We start from the raw sequence: 24,434 nt of genomic DNA, 5'->3' as shown, positions 1-24,434 counted from the left end.
ATGCATACTTGTTTTGTAAAAATTGTGAAAGATGCCAACAAATAGGTGCATTGTCTCGCAGAAGCGAGATGCCCCAAACCCCCATTCTTATTTGCGAAATCTTTGATGTTTGGGGTATTGATTTTATGGGACCCTTTCCTCCCTCTTGTGGTTTTGTTTACATGCTTTTGGCAGTTGATTATGTCTCAAAATGGGTGGAAGAAAAAGCCACCAGAACTGATGATTCTAAGTGTGTTGTAGGTTTTATCAAATCTAACATTTTCAGTAGGTTTGGTATTCCTCGAGCCATCATAAGTGATCAAGGGACCCATTTCTACAATAGAGCCGTTGAAATCTTGCTGAAAAAGTATGGGGTGCATCACCGAATCGCCACTGCCTATCACCCCAGACAAATGGACAAGCTGAGGTTTCCAATCGAGAGGTCAAGTCCATTTTAGAGAAGACGGTGAATTCAGGTGATGGAGGAAGATTTGGCCCGACCTCTTGGCCACCCAACACGTGGAAGCAACCGAGGGTGACCTGGCAGGAGCAACAGCTCGGCACGGCAATGCGCTCAAGGCACGAGCTCCGAGAGGAGGAACCAGCGGTCCGAGCTCCCCAAAAGGAGCCCGAACTCTCCCTTTGACCCCGAGCCTTACAAGGAGCGCAAAGGGCAACCACCCGAACTGGCCCACCCCAGGGCAGTTCGGGCTACACTTCTATCTGAACTCAAGACTTCACCTCGCACACCACTCCGGCACTTGATAGCCGCACTTCAACGGCCACCTGCCACCGCCACCTCCAGTTATAGAGACGGCTCCGACAAAGAGAGCAGTGGCGGTTATCTGCCCCAGCAGAGGTGATGACACCCGAACTGGCAGAAGTGCAGAGGTATTGATACCCGACCTGACAGGAGCTTGGGAGTGAGTGCGCAAAGTGGTTATAAAAGGCCATCTTCCCCCCAAGAAGAAAGGTACATGATAACTTTGCGCCATCTGGTTTTTTATCTTGCCTTTGAGAAAATACTAACTTGAACTTCGGAGCACTCTCACCGGGTTCCTCCCCGGAGACTACTCGCTTTCTTCCCCATTCCAGGCACCCTTTGCTCCAGTCAGAGGCAAGATCGTTGACAGCTAGGATCGACCGGATTGCGCTCCATCAATTGGCGTCGTCTATGGGAAATGCTTCTAAAAGCCTCCCTCTAAAACTTTCATAACACCTTTTTTCCAAGAAACCCCAACACCCATGGCTTCTTCCAGCAATGCCAGACGTAGCACGGAGATGAACGCCACCGGGGAACAACTTCAAGTCCCCGTGGTGTGCATCGGACAATTCACCATCCCCCTTTCGGTGGATGGGATCCCCAGCCTAAATGCGCCACGAACAGTGGCACCCGTGAATCTTCCCGCCATGAACGTCCCCCTTCCTCCCTCTGTTAGAACCACCTTTGTTGAACCAACCATTGTTCCCCCGGCAACTAGCCAGAACTAGATTGATGACCTGATGCATGGCATGCGGGCCATCCAAGCCCAAATGCAGCAGCTTCAACAACATCAAATCTACCAGCAGCAGATGTTGCATCATGTATCCCAATACCACTACTAGCAGCAATTCCCCCAACTGCCTCAAAGTCAGCCGCAGCTCCCACCTCGGCACCCAGCCGTTAGGCGAGCCAAGCCCTCCCCTCAAGGCAGGCGCTCCCACCAGGAGGCTTCCCAAGCTCGAGCCTCCCAGGCTCGGAGCCCCTCTAGAAGCCAGGCTTCATCCCCGGGCAGGAGAGAGAGAGCGGCTGGCCCCGCCTCGCCACACGCCGGTGGACCAGGAACCCAATCCATCAAGTCAGCATCACCTCGGCGCTCTCAGGATGGGCCCTTGCACACCGAAAACCGGTTCAGCGCCTTAGCCGCGGACTACCTCTAGCAGTTCAGGCCCATCGAGCTCGGGAACACCGAGGCAAGCAGTGCCAACGTCGGGCCTTCCAAGCAGCAGAGGCGCCGCCGGTGAGGCCGCCGAATTGCAACCCGCGTCCTGCCCGAGCTCCGAGGTGAAGAAGAAGCGAGCTCAGAAGAGGTAAAGGCTGCCCCTATCCTCTTAGTCCCTTCCCCCCTGTCATCGGAACTCCTTGCAGTTCCTATGCCCAGAGACTTCAAACTCCCCCCACTCGACAAGTATGATGGGTCCTTTGACCCCAGCGACCATGTCGATGCCTTCCAGTCCCAGATGCACCTGGCTAGGGCTAGTGAATCCTGTATGTGCGTAGCCTTCACTACCACCTTCAGAGGAGTGGCTCACACCTGGTACAGGAACCTGGCCCCCGGATCAATAAGGAGTTGGGCCCAGTTCGTGCAGGTCTTCACCGCACACTTCGTCACCAGCAAGCGGTGCCCCTGAACCGAGGAGAGCCTCCTCGGCATGGTCCAGAAGGAAGGGGAGCCCATCCGCAGCTACATCAAGCGGTTTAACGACGCATGCCTACAGATCCCACGCCTGGACCCCGTAGTTCAGCTCGCGGCGGCCAAGATGGGGGTGACACACAAGGAGTTCAAGTCGCACATAGTGGCCAACCAGCCCGCGACCATTGCTGAGTTCCTTAAGCTCGCGGACAAGTTCATGCGAACGGAGGAGGAGATCAACCAAATGACTGGGTGCGGGTTTGAAAAAAGAAAGAGAGAAGAACTCCCCAATCAAGGAGATAGCCGGAAGGATCCAGCTCGAGTGCCGAAACCAAGCCAGCCGTTCCGAGCTCCCATGGCAGGTTGGACAGACTCCACGCCCTTGAACACGAAGCGGGCTGAGATCTTGATGATGATCAAAGATGCCTCGTACGTGAAGTGGCCACCTCGCCTAAAAGGGAACCCAAACGAGAGGAACAAAAACTTGTACTGCAATTTCCATAGAGACCACGGTCATAGTACCGAACATTGTAATAATCTCCACGACGAGATAGAGGGACTCATCCGTCGCAGGTAGTTAAGAAATTTTGTACAACATAATAATAATAATAATAATAATAATAATAATAATAATAATAATAATAATAATAATAATAATAATAATAATAATAATAATAAGACAGGTTGGCAAGGGGAGCATGGTAAGGATGCTCCCGAGTCTAGCAGCAGGCTGGCCGAACAGTCGCAAAGATAGCCTCAGGAAGAGAGGCCAGTTCGGGGAACCATCCACGTGATAGTGGGAGGTTCGGTAGTAGCGGGTTGTACATCGGCAGCGGCCCGGGCGTCAGTTCGCAAAGCTACCCGAGAAGAGCAGAACACTCCGAGTGATTTCAAAGCTACCCGAGAAGAGCAGGATGAGTGATTTCAAAGTCAGGCACGTGCTTGTTGATTCAGGCAGCTCAGCGGACATTCTCTTCAAGTCGGCGTTTGACCAGCTTCAGTTGCGGGGAAGCGAGTTGAAGCCCGCAAACACTCCTCTGGTGGGCTTCAACGGAGAGGAAGTCAGGCCCCTTGGGAAAGTGACAGTACCTGTGGAAGTCGGCACATGGCCTTGTGCGGTCAGACTCAACCACGATTTCCTGGTGGTCGCGACCCCCTCCCCATACAATGCCATAATAGGGCGGCCAATCACTCATGTCTTACGGGCAGTGGTCTCCACCTACTACTTGGCAATGAAGTTTCCTATAGACTTCGGTGTGGGAGTAGCGCGGGGCGACCAGCTCGAGTCCCGGAAGTGCTATGTTGCCGCCCTGAAGGGAAAAACCAAGGTAGTCGATGACCTCAAACTGGAGCGGCCTACGGAGCAAGGCAGAGAATGAGCTGCATCCACAGAAGAAACGGTCGCGATCCCAACTTCAGCTGCGGACGTAGCTCGGACGCTACAGATCGGTGCTTCCGTTTAGGAACCTCTACGATCCGAACTGGTAAGTTTCTTACTTCAAAATTTAGATATTTTTGCATGGTCCGCGGCCGATATGCCCGGTATTAACCCCAACCTTATAACTCACAAACTTAATACTGACCCTGTAGTCAGACCCATTAGACAAAAGAAACGCAACTTAGCCCCAGAACCCTAGAGGGCGGTCGATGAGGAGGTCGAGAAGCTCCTCGCAGCAGACTTCATAAGGGAAGTTCATTACCCGAGCTGGGTAGCCAACCCGATTTTGGTAAAAAAGGCAAACGACAAGTGGTGCATGTGCGCCGACTACACCGACCCGAACCGAGCTTGCCCAAAAGATTGCTTCCCCCTCCCCAGAATTGACCACCTAGTGGACGCGACCTCGGGACATGATTTGCTAAGCTTCTTGGACGCCTACTTGGGCTACAACCAAATTAGGATGGACCAATCTGACGATGATAAAACCACCTTCATAACCGAGTTCGGCCTGTACTGCTACAAGGTCATGCCCTTCGGACTGAAAAATGTTGGGGCGACCTTCCAAAGACTCGTGAATAAGCTGTTTCAGCCCTTAATTGGCACGAAAATAGAATGTTATGTAGACGACATGGTCGTCAAGACACAGTTTTCGCATGAATTAATACAAGACTTGCACTCTGTCTTCCAAATTCTGCGTCAATTTAGCATGAAACTAAACCCAAACAAGTGGGTCTTCGGCGTCACGTCGGGTAAGTTCCTAGGGTACATCGTCAACCGGCGTGGTATTGAGGCCAACCCGGACAAAATAAAGGCCATCCTAGACATGAGACCACCCCGAAAAGTAAAAGAGGTTCAGAGGCTAAATGGCCGCATAGCCGCCCTGGGCCGCTTTATGTCCAAGTCGGCAGACCGCTGCCTGCCTTTCTTTAAGGCAATTAAAGGCAAAGGGTTCGAATGGACCCCAGACTGCCAGCTCGCGTTCAGTGAGCTCAAGAAATACCTCGCCAGTGTGCCGGTCTTAACCAGGCCCGAGGAGGAAGATGCCTTAGAATTGTACCTCTCGGCAAGCGACAAGGTGGTCAGTTCGGTACCAATAAAAGAAGTAGATCGGGTCCAACGACCCATCTATTATGTTAGTAAAATTTTGCAGTGAGTAGAGACAAGATACCCGCAGATAGAAAAGTTGGCATATGCACTGATAATTGCAGCTCGGAAACTCCGCCCATATTTCCAGGCTCACACTGTCGTCGTCTTGACTAACAAACCTCTTAGGCAAGTCTTACTCAAGCCCGAGGTTTTCGGTCGGCTGACGAAGTGGGCCATCGAGCTCAGCGAGTACGACCTCCAGTATAAGCCACGAACTGCTATTAAGGTCCAAGCCTTAGTAGATTTCATCACCGAGTGCACGTTCAGCTCCAAAGTCCCCAGGCCGGTTGAGCCCGAGATCCCCAGTTCGGGTGAGCCCGGAGCTCCCAGGCCAATAGAGTCCGAACCGCGTGAGGTAGCAGCCATGATGGCACCTCTCCTAGTTAGGCCAAATGCGAACTGGGATGAGGAGCCCTAGATCCTTCACGTAGATGGCTCCTCGAACCAACAGGGCAGCGGAACTGGAATAGTCCTACGCGGCCCGGGTGGTACGAAATTGGAATACGCACTACGCTTTGAGTTCGCGGCATCCAACAATGAGGCAGAGTACAAGGCATTGATAGTCGGGTTGGCCCTAGCACAAGAGGTAAGAGCGAAACATAGTTATCTACAGTGATTCACAGCTTGTGGTCAACCAGGTTACGAGTGAATACGAAGCACGCAAGCAAACTATGATCGCCTACTTGGCAAAGGTAAAGAAGGCTCTGCTCAACTTTCAGTCACACTTCATCAAGCAAATCCCAAGGTCAGAGAACACTGAGGCCGACGCCCTGTCCCGGTTAGCCAGCACCAGTCACAATGCCATGAGAACTGTGTACATAGATGACTTACCTCGGCCTAGCATTCTCGGGGGGGCAGAAGAGGTCGCTCCCGTCCTTGAAGCAGAGCCAAGCTGGATCGACCCACTCGCGAGCTTCTTGCTTGACGGGACTCTCCCTGCAGATCGCAATGCAGCCAGAAGGGTGCAGCGCCGGGTAGCCAAATATGTAATAATAGATGAACGGCTGTACCAACGATCCTACACATTCCCCTACCTGCGTTGCTTGCGACCTGCCGAAGCCGAGCTCGTACTCCGCGACACTCATGAAGGTCTGTGCGGCGGACACTTGGGGGGTAGGGCCCTCGGCCAGAAGGCACTTCGACAAGGGTACTACTGGCCAACGATGAAGGCAGAGGCCATCGAGCTCATCAGAAAATGCGACAAGTGTTAGAAGCATGCCAATATCCACCATCAGCCTGCCGCCGACCTCAAGTATCTCACTAGTCCATGGCCCTTTGCGCAATGGGGCATCAACCTCCTGGGGCCATTCCCGCCAGCAACAGGTGGGAGGAAGTTCCTAGTGGAGGCGGTAGATTACTTCACAAAGTGGGTAGAAGCTAAACCTCTCGCAACAATCACAGCTCGGAACGTACAGAACTTCTTTTGGAAGAGCATAGTATGTCGCTTCGGGTTACCTCGAGTACTGATCTCCGACAATGGCAAGCAGTTCGAGGACATCAAATTTCAGGAATGGTTCCAAGATATGGGGATTCGGCAGAACTTCACATCGGTCGCGCACCCGCAGGCAAACGGACAAGCAGAAGTTATGAACAGAGCTATCCTCCGCGGGCTGAAAGCGCGACTAGACCGAGCTAAAGGGTTGTGGGCGGACGAGCTACCAAGTGTTCTTTGGGCTCACCGAACTACGGAAAAAACCGCCACGGGAGAGACCCCGTTTAACCTCACCTATGGCACTGAAGCGTTAATCCCGGCGGAGATCGAAGTACCTACACTGCGACTAGAAGCATACAACGATCAGACAAACGGAGACGAGCTACGTACCAACCTCGATCTACTCGACGAGGTAAGAGACCTCGCGTACATCTGGACCGCAGCTTACCAGCAAAGAGTAGCTTGGTACTACAATGTCAGAGTAAAAAAGCGAAACTTCCGCGTCAGCAACCTGGTTCTTCATAAGATCATGGCACCCGAGCCCGGCGTTGGCAAACTTGGACCGAATTGGGAAGGGCCCTACCGAGTAAAGAGAGCGCTCGGGGGAGCATACGAGCTCGAAACCTTAGAGGGCAAACAAGTACCCCGAGCATGGAACGTTGTTAACTTGAGACGATACTACCTATAAATCACCGAGCAAGGTGGATTAAGTCGCTACCAAGGGCCTCGGCGTGGGCAAGCAAAGGCAATGCTAGCACCAAGCTGACGAGGAAAAGTGTTAACAGCGAGCTGATAAGGACCTCGGTATCTCATCATCGGGGGCTAGTGTTGACGCCGAAAGCGGCCACACGAGTATGGTTCTCGACAGAACAATGTAATCAGTTTGGCAAAGAAGGAGAAGACAACACTTAACCAAATAGACATTTTTTTTGCAGAATACTCTGTGTACATTCCAAAAAAAAAAAAAACAGAAGCAAGCTCACAGGCCCGGAGGTTCATCTTCCTCGCCCTCGGAAGGCACTTCAATGATACCCAAAGGCCCTGCCTCATCCTCAGAATCCGGTTAACCATCAGCCGCGTTGGCCATCTCTTGAGTAATGCGCGAAGTAGTTGTGGCGCTGATGTCGAGCTCGGGGTACATGTTCCTGATCATCCACCGGCTCAGTTTAAAACCCCTTCTGTACGAGCCCACCATCAGGCATCGACGACCTTCTTCTTGGCATCCTCGATGCCCTGAGAAAAGATCCCAATCCTCTCCCTAATATCCTCCTAAAGGTATTCGACTTGATGCTGCAAGTCCAGCCTCAGGTCCGCCATGTGCTTCACCACCACTCCCATGGCCTCGGTCTCTCTCTGAGACCTCACCAGCCTGGCCTTTGCAGCGCGAGAAGCCGCTTCGGCAGCGCGGCAAGCCTCTTCGGCAGTTCATGCCCGCCTCAAGCTCCTTTCTGCTTGGGCCGCTAAAGCATGAATGGAGGAGTTCACCTACCAAAAGGAAAAATAACGACAAAGTTAAAAAGAGTAATAGCGAGAAAGGTAATAACGAGGAGCCCGACAAGAAGTTGCTGACTTACCACCATGGCATAAGAGGCAGCATGCTCGGCTACATGGTTCAAAGGAAGATCGGCCCACGCCGCGACCTCCTTAGGGTAAACGGCCTCCCTACTTTTTTGAAGAGCGTGGTTCGGCGACAGCACGCTCCTGAACTCGCCTTGGCCTCCCGATCCTGAAGGCCCAGCCCGGGTATAAGCAGCCTCGGCGTAAGGGGCCTCTGCCGCTTCTTGTACTAGAGGGACCATCTCGGGCTCCCTGGACGGAGCTATTGGCGGAGAGCTCGGTACCTCAGGCTTCGCATCTCGGGGTAGTTCGGCACGAGTCCGTTTGGCAACTCGCTTCCTCCTCTTCATGGCATGAAACAGGTTCCCACCGCGTGTCTTTTCTGCGTCCATCACACCTGCAAAAAGAGCTCGGCATCAGGAAAACGAAAGAATGGAAAGCAAAGCAAACGGCAAGCCTTTGAACAAGGAACCTACCCGAACTCAGGTCGGCCTGGATGAGCTTGGCCTCCGTCAGATAATGGTGGGACTGAGCCGGGCCCAGTCCCGGAGGCCCATCGTCGTCTCCCTATCTAGCGTAACACTGGGGTCAGGGGCAGCCAACCCCCACCCGATTTGGAACGGCCACCTCGTTGACTTCGTACCCCGAAGAAGTCCCGTTTCCACACCGAGACCTTGTTAGGTAGATCGTGTAAAAACTTGAACCCCGGGCGAGGAGACAGGTAGTACGCCCGCCTACGCCCGAGAAGGGGACCCACTTGCTTCTTAAGCATGAGAATAGAAGAGAAGATCTCCAAGTCTAAAGGCAAAATGTGTTCACAAAAGAGGGAGATAGTCCCAACCAAATTGTGGATAGAATTCGGGTGGAGCTGACCGACGGTGACGTCGAAGTGGTTCATAACCTCGACGATAAGAGGATGGAAAGGTAGGCACAGCCCGGTGATGAGTTGCTCCCGGAATATCACGATCTCGTCAGGACCGTGTTCCCAAGGGAAGTCACCCGAGGGTATAAAGTAAGTATACTCCCCGAGCAGGTTGAACTGGGTGATAAGGGAGTAAAGCCCCTCAGGCATCATGGTTGAGGGCCCGAACTTGTCTAACGTCCAACCTCGACGGGGGGAGGACACCAAACTATCCGAGGTGACTCGGCCTACGGGTTTGAACTCTTCCTCGAGCTCTCCCTTGAGCTCTACCTCGGGCTCACTAAGGTTGTCGGGGGATGCAGCTCGGTTCGTGGAACCTGCATCTGACCCCCTCAAGAAGCTGTCCGAGCTAAATATCAGGAGGAAAGGAAAACCAGGAAGAAAGTACTGACTCACCCGGAAAAAGCTAACGGACTACGGAAGGTTGACGCGAGCTCAAGAAGCGAACGCAGGAGAACGACGATGGAAAGCGACTGGGGGTCCCCCACTATTTATACCCACAGTGACCGAAAACCGACGGCTCTGATCGAGGCAAATCCAACGGCCCACGATCAATCTGACCGCATGCCTCCTAAGACCGAGACGTGACTGGCTGCACGTCTTTGGAAACTGAAGCAGTGTTGGCGCACGTCTCCCAACATTGAAGGCAGCAGTGGCGCATTTTTCAAATTTGAAATAACGTCCGCCGTCACGTCTCCCAGCATTGAAGGCAACAGTGGCGCGTTTTTTTTGAATTTGAAATAAGGAGAAGTACCGATCAGCCCAGCTCAGAATTTACTAGCCACGAAGTATAGGGGCAATGCATCCTGACCGTGAATTGATGCCAAATTCATGGGCAGGATGTGGTTTATAGGGGGGAAGAGGGCTAGTCGTAAGGGTGGCTGGAATTCAGAATTCTGCATCATGTGTATTCGTACTTTTTCCTTTGAAATAACGCCAGCCGTCACATCTCCCAGCATTTAATGACGGATTGGCGCATTTTTCTGATTTTTTGGCGCTCGAGGAATCCGGAAATCTCCTGACACACGCACACTTCGCGCCATCAGTCAACCGGTTTGAAGTACGGGTCAAATACACCCGTCACCTCGCGAACTCCCCATGCTAGGGCAAGACCCTTAGCGCGAGGAGTGGGGGGCAATTGATGGAGGAAGATTTGGCCCGACCTCTTGGCCACCCAACACGTGGAAGCAACCCCCAAAAGGAGCCCGAACTCTCCCTTTGACCCCGAGCCTTACAAGGAGTGCAAAGGGCAACCACCCGAACTGGCCCACCCCAGGGCAGTTCGGGTCACACTTCTATCCGAACTCAAGACTTCACCTCACACACCACTCCGGCACTTCGTCTCCAGGCTGCCGAACTGAACAACCGTACCTGACATCAAAGGAGTCCGTATCCTGAAGCGGCGCACCTGACTGACTTAGGATTTGATGCTTGACAGCCGCACTTCAACGGCCACCTACAGTTACAGAGACGGCTCCAACAAAGAGAGTAGTGGCGGTTGTCTGCCCCAGCAGAGGTGATGACACCCGAATTGGCAGAAGTGCAGAGGTAATGATACCCGACCTGACAGGAGCTTGGGAGTGAGTGCGCGAAGTGGTTATAAAAGGCCCTCTTCCCCCCAAGAAGAAAGGTACGTGATAACTTTGCGCCATCTGGTTTTTTATCTTGCCTTTGAGAAAATAACTTGAGCTTCGGAGCACTCTCACCGGGTTCCTCCCCAGAGACTACTCGCTTTCTTCCCCGTTCCAGGCACCTTTTGCTCCAGTCAGAGGCAAGATCGTTGACAGCTAGGACCGACCGGATTGCGCTCCATCACCAGGTAGAAAGGATTGGAGCCTACGTCTAGATGACACACTTTGGGCATACCGAACCGCATACAAAACACCAATAGGGATGTCTCCTTATAGGTTAATTTTTGGCAAATCTTGTCACATACCAGTCGAAATCGAGCATAAGGCCTATTGGGCAATCAAACACTGCAATATGGACATGGAAGAAGCTGGCAAGGCAAGAAAGCTCCAATTGCAAGAATTGGAGGAGTTGCGGTTAGAAGCATATGAGAATTCGAGAATCTACAAAGAGAAGACCAAATTGTTCCATGATAATTTGCTTTTAAGAAAACAATTTATAATTGGACAAAAGGTTTTATTATACAATTCTCAACTCCAACTCATGCCAGGTAAGTTGCATTCCAGGTGGATGGGCCCATTCGTTGTTACTAACGTATTTCCTTATGGTGCAGTAGAGATCAAAAGTCTCGAGACAGACAAGGTTTTTAAGGTGAATGGGCATCGATTGAAGTTGTTCCATGAGGATGCAAATGTCTCCTCTATGGTAGACATCTCATTGGACCTTCCTCATTATTCATCGAATTAAGGAAGCAAAGGAGGACATCGAGCATAACGACATTAAACAATTGCGCTTGTGGGAGGCAACCCACTGTGTGTGGTTATTTTTTTTCAGTTATTGTATTCAATTTTAGGAACATGGTCGTGTTTAGCAGCTGATTTCACATTTGAAGAATCACAATAAGGCGTTCAGGGAAGTTCCCTTAAATCCTTCTATCGTATGCATAATCATATACATTGGGGACAATGTATACCTTAAGTGTGGGGGGATTAGGGGAAACTCATAATTTCTGGGGTAACTCTAGCATGCTTCATTCATCACTTCTTAACCTTGCCTTTTGAAGTTTCTGCTCCCTAGAAACTTATCCTTGAATGATTTCAAACTATTAGAAATTATGTGCTTAGGTTGTATAGACAGGATAGGATGCAAGCATGAATAATTGAAATTTTTGGCTATTTTAAATGATCAATAGGCAAGATGCATACAAATTTAACCCTCACGAGTGTGTGCTTAATTTTCACCTAAATGACTGTCAAACACAGCCTGATTATTCTAGAACTTGCTATGTTAGACATGTTGAGACCACGTTAATGAGTTCATGGATCAGAATGGTGATGCCCTTGTGATTCTACTATGCCTAAAAATAATAATAATAATAATAATAATAATAATAATAATAATAATAATAATAATAATTAATAATAATAATAATATTTTCGTAACTAATGTGAGATGGAGCATAAAATGCACTCACCCTAGAACCCCAACCCCATTCTCACTTTCAAAACAAATCAAGACTTTCTTAATTGAGGTTAATCTCCTAAAAGGAGTTGGAAAACAGTCCTCTCCCTCAGCTATATAGGGAGGGGGGGGGGGGGGGCGGACTAGCCTCAATCATCACTTAATCAATCAAGCATCAAGCAACTCAATCAAGAAATATCAGTTCGGCCCTCTGAGAAGCAAAGCCTAGAGGATTCGAAAATCATGAGCAGCTAAGTTTTTCTGTTCTGGTTCAAGGGGGGAGGTTCGATTGTGTCATCGTGAGGTTCTGTATTTAATTCAAGTTCTTGCTTTTTAATTCAAGTATTCGTTGATTCTTGTGCTTATTCTCTATGGATGTTAATGTTAATTAGTCTAACAAATTAATTAATGTTGATTTTCCTACTGCTATCCATGGTTCGGTGATCCATAATTGTCACGAATAGTGGTACAACTAGCAATTAGATTAATATCTTTCCGGGTCAATTGTTCATGACAGCCTTTGACCAATGTATTGACATGTTTTAACCTAAAGGGAATCAATAGAACAAGATTCGATAATTGCAGCTATCTCAATTATTGTTATTTTGGTTTAACTGTTTTCACAAAGTTTAATGCTATCACTAGTTAATATGGATCGCTATCGTACCCAGTCGATTAGTGATAAGTGTTGATCGAATGCTGGGTTTGGTCAGTTGTTAGGAAAACACAAGGTTTATTATGGCTATCCTAATAAATCTAAGGTTAAATGCTTGAATTGCAAAACTGCCAAAGTTTACCTATGATCGATGACCAATTGATTAATCCGAACCCTTGAATCAGAATTCGGTAAGACTGATTTCTCTTGTTTGATATTGCTATTGCTTTCTTGTTCTTTTAGAAATTTTATTTATTTAATTTTCCCACTCTATTATATTGCGCATTCGGCCAAGAAATTATTCCCTAGTTCCCTGTGGGATTCGATCTAGTACCACTATTACTACAAAAATTATATTGTGGGACTAGCATTAATTTTGAGGGCTTCGACAACCCATCATGATCCCCCAAATCAAAGGTTAGAAAGGGCAACAAGGTTAAGCCTCCTCCTCATTCTGATGCAAACCACCCTTTGATCTTATTGGTCAATATGAGGAAACAGTCACATGATTTTTTCAACGTGGCAGAAATAGATGGGTTCATCTAGATAAGAAGCCTAATTGAACCAATTAAGGCTGCAATATGAGGAAATAGTCAAATAATAATTGATGATGAATAATTTGGCCCTCTAGTGACATTATGACATGTGATTGTACAAAATCGCCAAATGGCAACTCAACGTCATGTAAGCAGACTCTAAGAGCACAACAAACACCTTGCATCTGTCGTGGACTCCTTGGCCCCACCTCGATAGGGTGAACTATAGATAGATCGGATGATGTCATGTCGTCGTAAGAGGGACCTGCCTCCACCGACCTAGTAAAGATTTAGCTACCGGCCTGTGTGACGCAACGGGCGACCTCCTCCTCGAATGAGCTATCACCTCCAACTTCCCTGGGACCATGATGCCACATTGACGGATCTAACTACCACCCCACCCGCTTCAGGCCCGAATCACCCCTAACTTACACAGAGTCCATCTCTAAGCGTGAAACCACCTCCAAATTAAACAAGTCGGAGATCTCGGACGCACTTCGTGGAACTCACGAGTTGCAGCGGTTAGTCTACTAGCAACCCAAGCACTTTGACACTGTTTTTTCCAACTCGACCAAGCAAATTCATCTGCCCGACATCTAATCCGTCTACTAGCAAGGAGCGTTAGATCACCATCATCAATAACAATATGAAAGATTGGAACCCATCACTCTTCTGTGTGATGGTTTCCAAATGATTAATAGGGCTGCAAATTGATTGGATCGAATTCTATAACATCATAAGCTATGTATGTCATGATGTGAAAAGCAGCATATCCTGGTATAACTTAAATTTGCCGTTCTAATACTACATGATATTAATACTTTGAATATTGGATAACAATTATGATTTTCTTTACTTTCTGTTTTTCGTTGTCATTAGAAAATGACTAAAACACATTCATATCTCAGCCATGATGTTATAATGTTGATGGCTTGATGCAAGATGGCAAGAACTGAAGGCAATGGGTCAATTAACAGTATTGGCTAGAAATGTTCAAAGAAACAGGCGGTGTCATGGTTTAAGCAGTGTTTGCCAACGTGTACATGGTTTTGTTTTCGAAAAAAATAACAAGCACATTTTGCCAGTCTTTTTCAGTCACCTTTATGGATGGCTCAAGAGAGAGTTGACAAGGTTAGATCCTTTATGAAACTTCATCTAATTTTCTGTACATGATACACTGCTCGAATTCTTTCCTTTCATTACGACAGAATGAAAGAGCTCAACCCGAAGCAGGAAAACAAAGAAAAAAAAAAGGATTCACAGCCCCTCGGTGAGTGAATGCCCAAATACATTTACTTGATTTTAGGAAACGCGAAAAAAAAAAAAAAGGAAAAGACTTTCTTATTATCGCCCGTCTTACAAAACATGAACGGGAATACAAGAAAAAAAAAAAAAAAGGAGAAAAAGGCATTTTATAACACTCTTTACAATTACATCACCAAGACCTCTTAATAGACATGAATGTCTACATCGAGTCCCCCCATCTGGTCTGCCCCCACAGAATAGCTGCTCTCCCTGCCAAGCTTCTCCCCCGATATCTTCTGACGGGCATGGCACCGCAGCCATAGACAGGAAAGCCTAGCCAGAGCTGCCTGACTAGCAAACTGAACCCTGTACACCAGGCTCAATTCTGCCCATATCTCATTGCCCACAACATTCGATCCATTGCTCTCATCATACCCATCAAGATCTGCTTTTGTTACCACCACCACAGATCCATCATCAAATGCCATTATGTCCCGGGGATGAGTGGAAGTTTTCACAATTGGACTACGCAACCAGAAGCTGGATACTGCAGTCCTTTTCACTTTTTGATGGTAGTATTCTTGAACAGCCTGCATTTTCATTATCTCAAATAAGAGCGGACTAAGACAAATTTTCTAGTATGGAATAATTGATTATTCAATTTCCATGACAGAAAAGTATGGTACCTGAAAAACTTTAACCAATCAGAAACCTGAATGAAATTGAATGGAATAACAGTTGATTGGTTATCAGTTTTCATGTACTGTGCCTTTTCAGTACGACTTTCTTCAAATATCCAGCATAGTTTTCAAGGTGCCAAGTGAAGGTGACAAGGGGGGCATAAAAGACCTAAATCCTAGGTTAGTTCCCTGGGTTCCAACAACAACCAGCAATCATCTTTCACTGGTAATTATCACTAATCTTCATAAAAAGTATAAACTGAATCTTTTTTTATGAATAAAAGTATAAACTGAATATTAAAACATAAAAAATCAACATATTAGAAGAAAAAGAAGAAAAGAAGTTTCAGATGTCTGTTTTTTGTCTTAGGAAAAGAAGAAAATAAATGATTGAAGAAGAAGAAGAAGTTTTGATTGGACAAAATTTCAAGTCATTCCCTGCTTATCAGTTCACACTGGACATTTTTAAGGGTACAAGACAGATACACCATCATGTGTGTTCATTGATCCTTAACAAAAAAGAACATGACAAAAAGAAATTAATATATAAACCATCAAAACAAATAATTTAGTGTTATAATTCAAAAAATAAATATAAAAATATTTTATAGCACAATATACAAAATAGCTAAGCACTCAAGCAAGGCAACCCTCCATGGGCCCCTTGACAACTATAATTTCCAGAATATTCAATTTCATATAGAAGACTGATAAGAAATAAAGCTATAACTAATGAAAATTAAATGTCAATACCTGCCACTGGGAAGATGCTAAAAGCACCCTTTGCCTAATTGATCTTACATACTCGTATGCAGTATCAGGACTCATTTGTTTGTGTTCAACCTGTGTAATAAATAAAGAAGATGAACAACTTATGAAAAAAAAATCAGCTAAGCAATTGTGTAGATTATCCAGTATAGCACTCACCAAATAACAGAGAACAATGGTTGTACTTCGTCCCCGACCAGCTTTACAGTGAACATACGTTGTTTTCCCAGAAGATGCATTCTCTTCACGAGGACAGGAAAGAAATCAAATTACTACAACAGGTGGAAGAGAGAGCACTTCATTCCTTATTCAAAAAAAAAAAATAGTGCAAAAAGTAAATAAATAAACCACATTAGAAAGAGAAAATATATAATATCATATAAAAAATAAAGACAGGGACAAAAAGGTAGGTGCATAGTTGTCAAGGCGACACCTAGGCACCCTTGGAGGCTCGCCTCGCCTAATTGCCAAGCAGTTTTGAATAGTGTGTATACTTTTGTATTCTTAATTTTTTGAGGTTATAATTATAAAATAGACATTATTAAACTCAAATATTCATTTTGTGTGTTTATAAATTAATTTTTTTATTATTTTCTTAGGGGCCGTTTGGCAAGTCTTTTTTGAAAGATCTTCTGGAAGCTCTAACAGTCAAAAGACGATTTGAGTTTTTGCATCAAGATCTTAGCAGCTTGAAGACCGTTTGGTTAAGGCGTGTCTTTCTACACGAAGACGAGTTGAAAAAAGGCGAAAAGCTCCATTTGGAGCTTCCCGAAAATAGCCCAAAATGGGCTTCCCACATCTTTTCAGGGCTGCGGCTTTCAGCAGCTAGATCTTTTCCCAACCAAACAGGAAAAGACCAAATTGCGGGCTGCCGGGCTTCTTCTTCTTCCACCTTTTCTTTTATTCTTTTCCTATAACAAAAATAATAAGGATTCAGCCCCTATATTCTTAATTTTCCTTTTCTTTCTGTTTTTCTTTTCATGAATATGTTGGAATATGTTGATTTTCTATACCTTAATATGAAGTTTATACTTATGAAAATTGTAGATAATTATTAAGGAAATATGTTTATGGAACCTAGGGAACTACCCTAGGATATATGTTTTTTACTTAAAAGAATCCATCACCTAGGCAACTAGATGACAAGGCGCCTTGAAAAGTATGAGTAGCTGAATTCATCCCCAAGCTGCAAGTTACATCTCATACCTTAAAAGAACATATTTCTTGGAATGCAGGAAGAAAATTAAATATTTCTTGTAGCATTTTAACACAAAAAAAAAAATCATCAGGCTAGCATCAAAATAACAATATGAAACATATATTTTGCCATGTGTGACTGCAACAGAACCCCATCCTGGTGCAAGTGCTTTGCATAGTTGTTAAGGCACCTAGGCGAACTTAGGCAACAATGGGGTGCCTAGGTGACTAGGCACCAGCCTAGGCAATACGAATTTGTAAAAAGTTAAGAGTGAATATACTCTGACTATACAATTCAGAGTATTAAGTTTTTCCTGGTTCTCTAGTTTTATATACAATTCAGAGTGAATATTAATTGGAAAATAAACAATGTTCTTATTAATAACATTAAATTTCCTTTTAAAACATGGCAAATGAACATATCTAGGATGACAGCATTTTAATTGTATTACTTTAAGTACTTACAAAAATGATACTAATATTATTATTTAATAGAGCAATTCAATACCAAATTAACAACTAAAGAAGGTTATAACTTTATATGATTAAATTTAAGAAAGAGAATATGTAAAAGAGAAAAAGAACAAGAGTGGAGCTGTGGTTCTGTTTAATGTAAGAGAGAGAGAGAGAGAGAGAGGCAGAGTGAGTAGAAAATACAAAGAAAAAAAAAGCTTCATTATATTTCTATTCCCTTTTCCTTTTCTCCTCTCAACCCTTTGGATCTTTTAAATTTCAATAGTAAAATTCTAAAGAAAAGTATAAATGATATGCATGGTATATAATAGAATTAGTAAAATACATATTGGTAATATGTAATAATATGAAGGGCCGTTTACTTAGACACCCCCTATAGCTTGCAATAACTTCACTTATTCAACCTTCCATAGGGAACCTTCTGTATTTCCATTTAAGAATGGCCACTTGACCACTTATTCTCTTACAGTGAGAGGAAAATGTGAAAGGGCATGGACCTAAGGTTTTATTCCAAAATTACCCCTAAAAAGTTCTCATATCACATGTAGCCCACCCCTTCTCCAATGTGGGGAGAGGGTTTATTTGTTTTCTGAAGGTTGATAAGAGAATTATTAGAGCCATTTTTTGGAATAAAAACCTTGGAGCAATGCCCCTTCATATTTTTGGCATGCCTTAAGGGGTCATGTGACCACTCCCAGATGGAAATACATATGTTTCTTGATGGAAGGTCAATTAAGTAAAGCATATGCAAACCATAGGGAGTGTTTTAGTAATACTCAAAATAGAAGGTAGCTTTTATTAAATACATGAAACTAGTGTCTACATAAATGACCCTGATATGAATGCTATATTGTAATAAGGTGCCCACCTTGTCATTTTAGTGACCTAGGTGAGACTAGTTGGTATAAACAGGGCGTTTAGGCGAGCCACCAATCCAAAGGTGTCCAGTTGCCTAGTTGACGATGCCTAGGCAGGCCTTGACAACTAATGCTTTGCATGACACTTGATTATAGACTGTTTAAAAGCTATAAAATCAAGAAAGAAGATGATTTCTCTTCCTTAAGGAATGTTTAGCCTCTCAATATCTCATACTGTATTCTATAGTACTTGGAACAAAGATTGGTCCAATTCTACCCTAAGAGAAGAAAAATGACAATTGTAGGATCTATCGTTAAAGAAAATTTGGTGGCTATACAATCAAAACTACAGTTAATTTGGTATCATTTGTGGTCTATTTGGATGATAGAAAATTCTTTGAATTTCAATTGGTCTGAAAATACTTTAGAAGCAATACTTTCAGCAGGGCACAATCATGAGCATGGAGGGGGGTAGGCCCATAAATTGGTCTGGGCTTCTAGGGCCCTCATAACTTACTACATCCCATGGTTCAAGGATCATGATCCACAATTAGATTAATCCTAGCTGCCATGACATGGATCATACCAAACTCATCATAATCACACGACTATAATCTGGTTTAACCATTAAAATGACAAAATGACCAGACATGCATTTTATGATGCTTCAGGACAGAGAGGCAAATTGAAAAGACACTTACTATGTATAAAGTCTACAGCTTTGCATATGTCTCCAAATGATGGAGCAAATAAGTAATCTCTTGTGGGAATCACCAAATGTTCAATACCATGTGCCTACATAAATAGCAGATTATAACCAAATACACAAATTAAATTTATGAACAATGCAAAAAGGGAGAAAAGAATACAAATTTAGGCTAAGATTCCTCAGCAATAACCACTACTGAGCTCAGCATCCTACTACTCAGTCTAGTAAAACATCATCCTACAAATGCTAACCAAATAAGTTTGGAAGATAGTAGATTCAGTCAAAATGAAGCTAAAGTATTTTTTCTTTTTTTGATCAGCAAAGAAAATGAAGCTAAAATCTTAGACATAATAGTTCAAAATAAACAAAAAAGGTTAACTGGTTAACTGAAAAATGGATGACGATTCAGTTGGCAAATGCTGAATAAGTAATCTCTACATGAGTTAGGACCATAATGATACACATTTCCAAATTCACTGAAACTCCAAAAATTAATTTTGAAACTTCAAATTCTCATAAAAGTAAAAACTTTAGATTGTATGTCGTGTGCACTGACAATAAATGAAGTTTTTGTTTGAGACTCCATTTGTTTCATTGTTTTTTGCTTGAAACCTTTCAACCATGTTTTCGATCCTTTTACATCACAAACTAAACTTTCTGCCATTTTAGCATCTAAACAAGTGCAACCTTAGGGAAAAGAAATAAATGGTAATATTCATTTAAATATTAAGTCTACATCTTTTCAGAAAAAAAAATGCAAGTACCAAACTACAAATAAAGTCTAAAAAACTAACGGTCACAAATACTTACATGATATAAAGAAGTGGGAACCAAAGTCTCATATGGCTCATTTAGTGTTATCACTCCACGAACACCAAGTTGTTTCAAGTGTGGAACATCAGTAGGAAATGGAACAGCACCTAACAATACAAACTGATGACAGACGTATTAATAACCTATTTAGAAAATACATAGTCCTACAAAATCAAAAATCTTTCTTGTGCACAGAACACATGATTCATAAATCCAGCATTTGCTATGAGATATCAATGAATGTCACATAATTCAGTCACAATTACGATGTCTGAACTGCATACAAGTCAAGATATTTACAATCACATTGAATATCTGGAAAATTAGGATGAAGCACCATCTACTCAAGGTGTACTGGCTGGATGTGTCACACTAAGCAGAGTCTACAGAACTGCTGCATTCTTAATTGGTAGATGGATTTAAGAGGGCATGACATCATATACAATTGCAATTATTTTTCTTCTTAGTTTCATCATTTCATTATTGGTAACAAGCTTGAGAAAAATAAGAAGTTTAAAACAAAATGACAACACCCACCTGTTAATCCACAAGTAACTTCATCCTTCCAAAATGGTCCATGTCCATTATGAATATATTCTTTTCCCACATATACCAATAAAAAACGGCCATGTACAAATCACAGATATTTGCCCTTAGACAATTAAGGCATGCTATCACCAATAGGAGTTTTGATAGCTATACCGCTTTGTGGCTTATCCTCAACCCCCAACGCCCAAAAAAAAAAGAAGAAAAAGGAATGAAACACAAACAACCACACCTAAAAGAAAACACATCATGTAACTATTAATAAGATCCTTGATATGAGCCAGATAAGAATTGCATTTTCCATCAGAAAAAAAAGGCATAAATTGGTTTAATCAAGTTTTTCACCATATTAATAAGCAAAAAACGTTCAGTCTCATAACTTCTCAATCATCGTTGCAAGGTGCCAACCAGCTGGTTGGTAAGGACCGTAAGGTCTCCTGCTGGTCGTAGCGGAGACTTGGGATCGAATCCCTCCTGCACCGGGGTAGGGGGGTTATGGAACCAGGAGGGATCGTTGCAAGGTGCCAACCAGGAAGGATCGAATCCCTCCTGCACATGCAAGAAAGAAACCAACTGAAACAATAAGATGGATGAGAGAATACATAGATGTAAAATGTACCTCGTCGACTCTATCCCACCATCGAAACTCGGACTGAATCTTATTTCGGACAACATTATACAGAAGAGTTGGGTAGAAAAGAATACGAGCCCCGGCTCCAATCAGAGCCCTTTTTGCACTTGATACAGAAATTCCGTTACGGCAAACATCAGAAACTAACTCCTCTCCACTTTCCAACCCCCCTTCCTTCAATTCTTCGATATACATGCCTCCGATCGAATCCACAGGCGAATAAAGTCAAATCACCCCCTTTACGAAACACAAATGGCCTCAGCGGCTGTCACCGGAACGTAAATCCGATGGATCAAACTTCTGAAAACATCTATACGGGAAACAATAATCTCCAGATATTTAATCTTACAAATATATACAAAGAAAATCACAAAAAGTCCCCCTCCTTTTCTTAAAAACCGTAATTTCTGTCCCCTTTAATTTGTGTCCTAATATATACCAAACAACGCTGAATCCCTCAGCAGCTGAACAATAATCCCGAGAAATCAAAGCGAAAAAACCCAAGAAACTCTATTGTCCTCCCAAAGAAAGCGGGAACACGATAGAATCAACGATTTGACAATGGAATTTCGAAGAGAATTCGAACTAAAATGATTCCTCAGAGACAGATCGAACCGAAAAACGAACATATTCTAAACCGGATTCCACCGGATCTACCTCGATCAAACCGGAAAATCCACGCGGAGACGAATAAAGACGATTCCTCCTCCGCAAGCGATTCCTTATCTGTCCCCCTCTCGATCGAATCGAACCCTAGAAAGGCCTTAAAAAAACCCTAGTTTTCTTGCTCCTTCTCTCAACAAACCCTGGAAATCGAAAGAACAACCCCCACCAACAAAGCAACAAGGCAAGGCAACAACTAACATCTCTCTCTCTCTCTCTCTCTCATCAAACAAACAAATTAAATAATATTTAATTAACAATAACAGTAAAGACTAAAGAGGCAAGTAAAAGAAACGGAAAGAACGTGGGGTCGAAAAACACCATTAGTTTTAGTTTGATTTACGATATTGCCCTCTTAGACCGTACGTATATTTCAAACTTGCGGCGGAAATTCGGATTGCCTATAGGCTACAGCTCAAGGTTTTTAAAAACGACCCGAAAACAGAACCAGTCATGAGACCGTTTTCCGGTTCGGCGGTTCAACCGTCCGGGTCGAACGGTTCGACCCGTGACGTCATAAATCAATTATAAATAATAAAAAATAGCATAAAATTAAATAAAATACAGAAAATAAAACTATCTAAATACAAAAATAATAAAGTATAGAACACATAGAAAATACAGAAAAATTCTAAAAATGCAAAAAAAAAACACAAAAAAATACAGAAAAATCAAACTATCTAAATACAAAAATAATAAAGTACATAACACATAGAAAATACAAAAAAGCACAAATCAAAAATTCTAAAAAATACAGAAAAAAAGAAACATATATTAGGATGTGTTGAGTCATGCTCATACATGTTCAGAAAATACAAAAAAAAAATCCAAAAAACTATAGAAAAAAACGGAAATTGTAAAAAAAAAACATAGAAAATTACAAACAAATAAAAATAATACAGAAAATACTGAAAATTACAGAAAAAAAAAACATAAAAATGAAAGTAGAATGTTTTAGTGATATGTGTCCAGGCATATGTTCTCAGAAAATACAAAAAATCCAAAAAAAAAGGATTTTATCATTTGTTGACATCAGCATCATCATTCTTTGACATAGCAAATAAGCAAGGAATTGAAAAAATAATAATAAAGCAAAATTAATCAAGAAAATGTGAGTATGTGACTCTCCGTAACTAATTAAACAGAGAATTCAGAAAAAAATAATAATTAAGCAAGATTAATTAAACAAATAATTAAGCAAAAAATTCAAAGAAGTAAGCATTTTATACCTTCAAGTCCTTCACGGTTTCACTGCCAGTAATGGTGGTGTGACGGTGTTAAGCTCACAAAAATCACCTCCAGTGGGCTTGAACTTGGTCATTGATGATTGTTATTGCAACTATTACTGTCGCTTCCAAGCTCCAAGTGTCGCTGCAATTGTTACGGCGCAGCATGTTGGAAATCCCCACCCACTGCTGCAAAATCATCGCCTGCCGCTGCAAGTCATTGATAAATAGAGTAGACTAAGACTTTATAGGTTAATGTTGGACCTAGTGCAAAATCTACGCCGGACACCATAGATGAAGCTCACCATTGTCGTCGATCATCGTGAATCGCCGTTAGTCATTGTGTGTCACTGTTGGTCGCCGTAGGTCGTGGCTGTTGTAGGTCATCTACGCCAGCCAATGTAGATTTTGCAGTAGGTCTAGCAGTAACCTCTAAAGTCCTAGTCTACTCTATTTATCAATGACTTGCAACGGCGGGCGAGGGTTTCTAATATGTTGCGGCAGTAACAATTGCAACGGCACTTGGAGCTTGGAAGTGGCAGTAATAGTTGCAACAGCAATCACCGGTGACTAAGCCTAAGCCCACCGGTGGCAATTTTTGTGAGCTTAACATCGTCACACCACCATTACTAACAATGAAACAGTGAAGGACCTGAAGGTATAAAATGCTTACTTCTTTGAATTTTTTGTGAGTTTAATTGATTCTTTGATTTTTTTGCTTAATTCTTTGTTTAATTAATCTTTCTTAATTATATTTTTTGGCTGAATTCTTTGCTTAATTAGTTATAGAGAGTCACATGCTCACATTTGCTTTATTATTTTTTTTTTCAATTTCTTGCTTATTTGCTATGTCAAAGAATGATGATGATGATGATGTCAAAGAATGGTAAAATCCCTTTTTTTGGAATTTTTGTATTTTCTACAAACATTTGACTAAACACATATCATTAAAACATTTTACTTTCTTTTTTTATATATTTTTTTGTATTTGTTTTGGTGTTTTTTCTGTAGTTTTTTGGATTTTCTTTTTTGTATTTTCTGCACATGTATGAGTATGACTCAACACACCCTAATTTATGTTTATTTTTTTCTGTACTTTTTGAATTTTTTGTGTTTTTCCTGTATTTTTTATATGTGTTTTCTACTTTACTATTTTTGTATTTAGATAGTTTTATTTTCTACATTTTTTGTATTTTATTTAATGTTATGCTATTTTTATTATTTATAAATATTTTTTACTTTTAATTAATTTATGTTGTCACAAGTCGAAACGTTCAACTTGGACGGTTGAACTGCCAAACCAAAAAATGGTTCCCTGACCAGTTTTGTTTCCTGTTCATTTTTAAAAACCTTGAAAAATTTCTTGTTGGAATCAAACAGCTGAGTTGACAAGTTGAGATGATTCTAATTAGGACATTTGGGACTGGTGCGTTTCACAACCATTCCGTTTCTATTGATCTGTCATGCATGCCACATC

At 43.3% G+C, this 24,434-nt stretch overlaps 1 protein-coding gene across 1 annotated transcript; it reads right to left on the bottom strand.

Moving 5' to 3' along the window:
- Window positions 1-14,271: 14,271 nt before the first annotated feature.
- Window positions 14,272-21,978, bottom strand: LOC104610466 (phosphatidylglycerophosphate phosphatase PTPMT2). Its single transcript, XM_010277090.3, has 6 exons — window positions 21,057-21,978; window positions 19,889-20,011; window positions 19,071-19,164; window positions 16,001-16,083; window positions 15,827-15,916; window positions 14,272-14,983 (listed from the first exon to the last, which is right to left on the bottom strand). Exons 1-6 carry the CDS (start codon window positions 21,261-21,263, stop codon window positions 14,597-14,599), a joined length of 984 nt encoding a protein of 327 aa, XP_010275392.1. The 5' UTR covers window positions 21,264-21,978; the 3' UTR covers window positions 14,272-14,596.
- Window positions 21,979-24,434: the final 2,456 nt, after the last annotated feature.

The sequence above is a fragment of the Nelumbo nucifera genome, chromosome 1, assembly GCF_055504915.1.
Source record: "Nelumbo nucifera cultivar China Antique chromosome 1, China Antique-T2T, whole genome shotgun sequence".
NCBI classification, from domain to species: Eukaryota; Viridiplantae; Streptophyta; class Magnoliopsida; order Proteales; family Nelumbonaceae; genus Nelumbo; species Nelumbo nucifera.
This window is presented reverse-complemented; position numbering and strand designations above follow the sequence as displayed.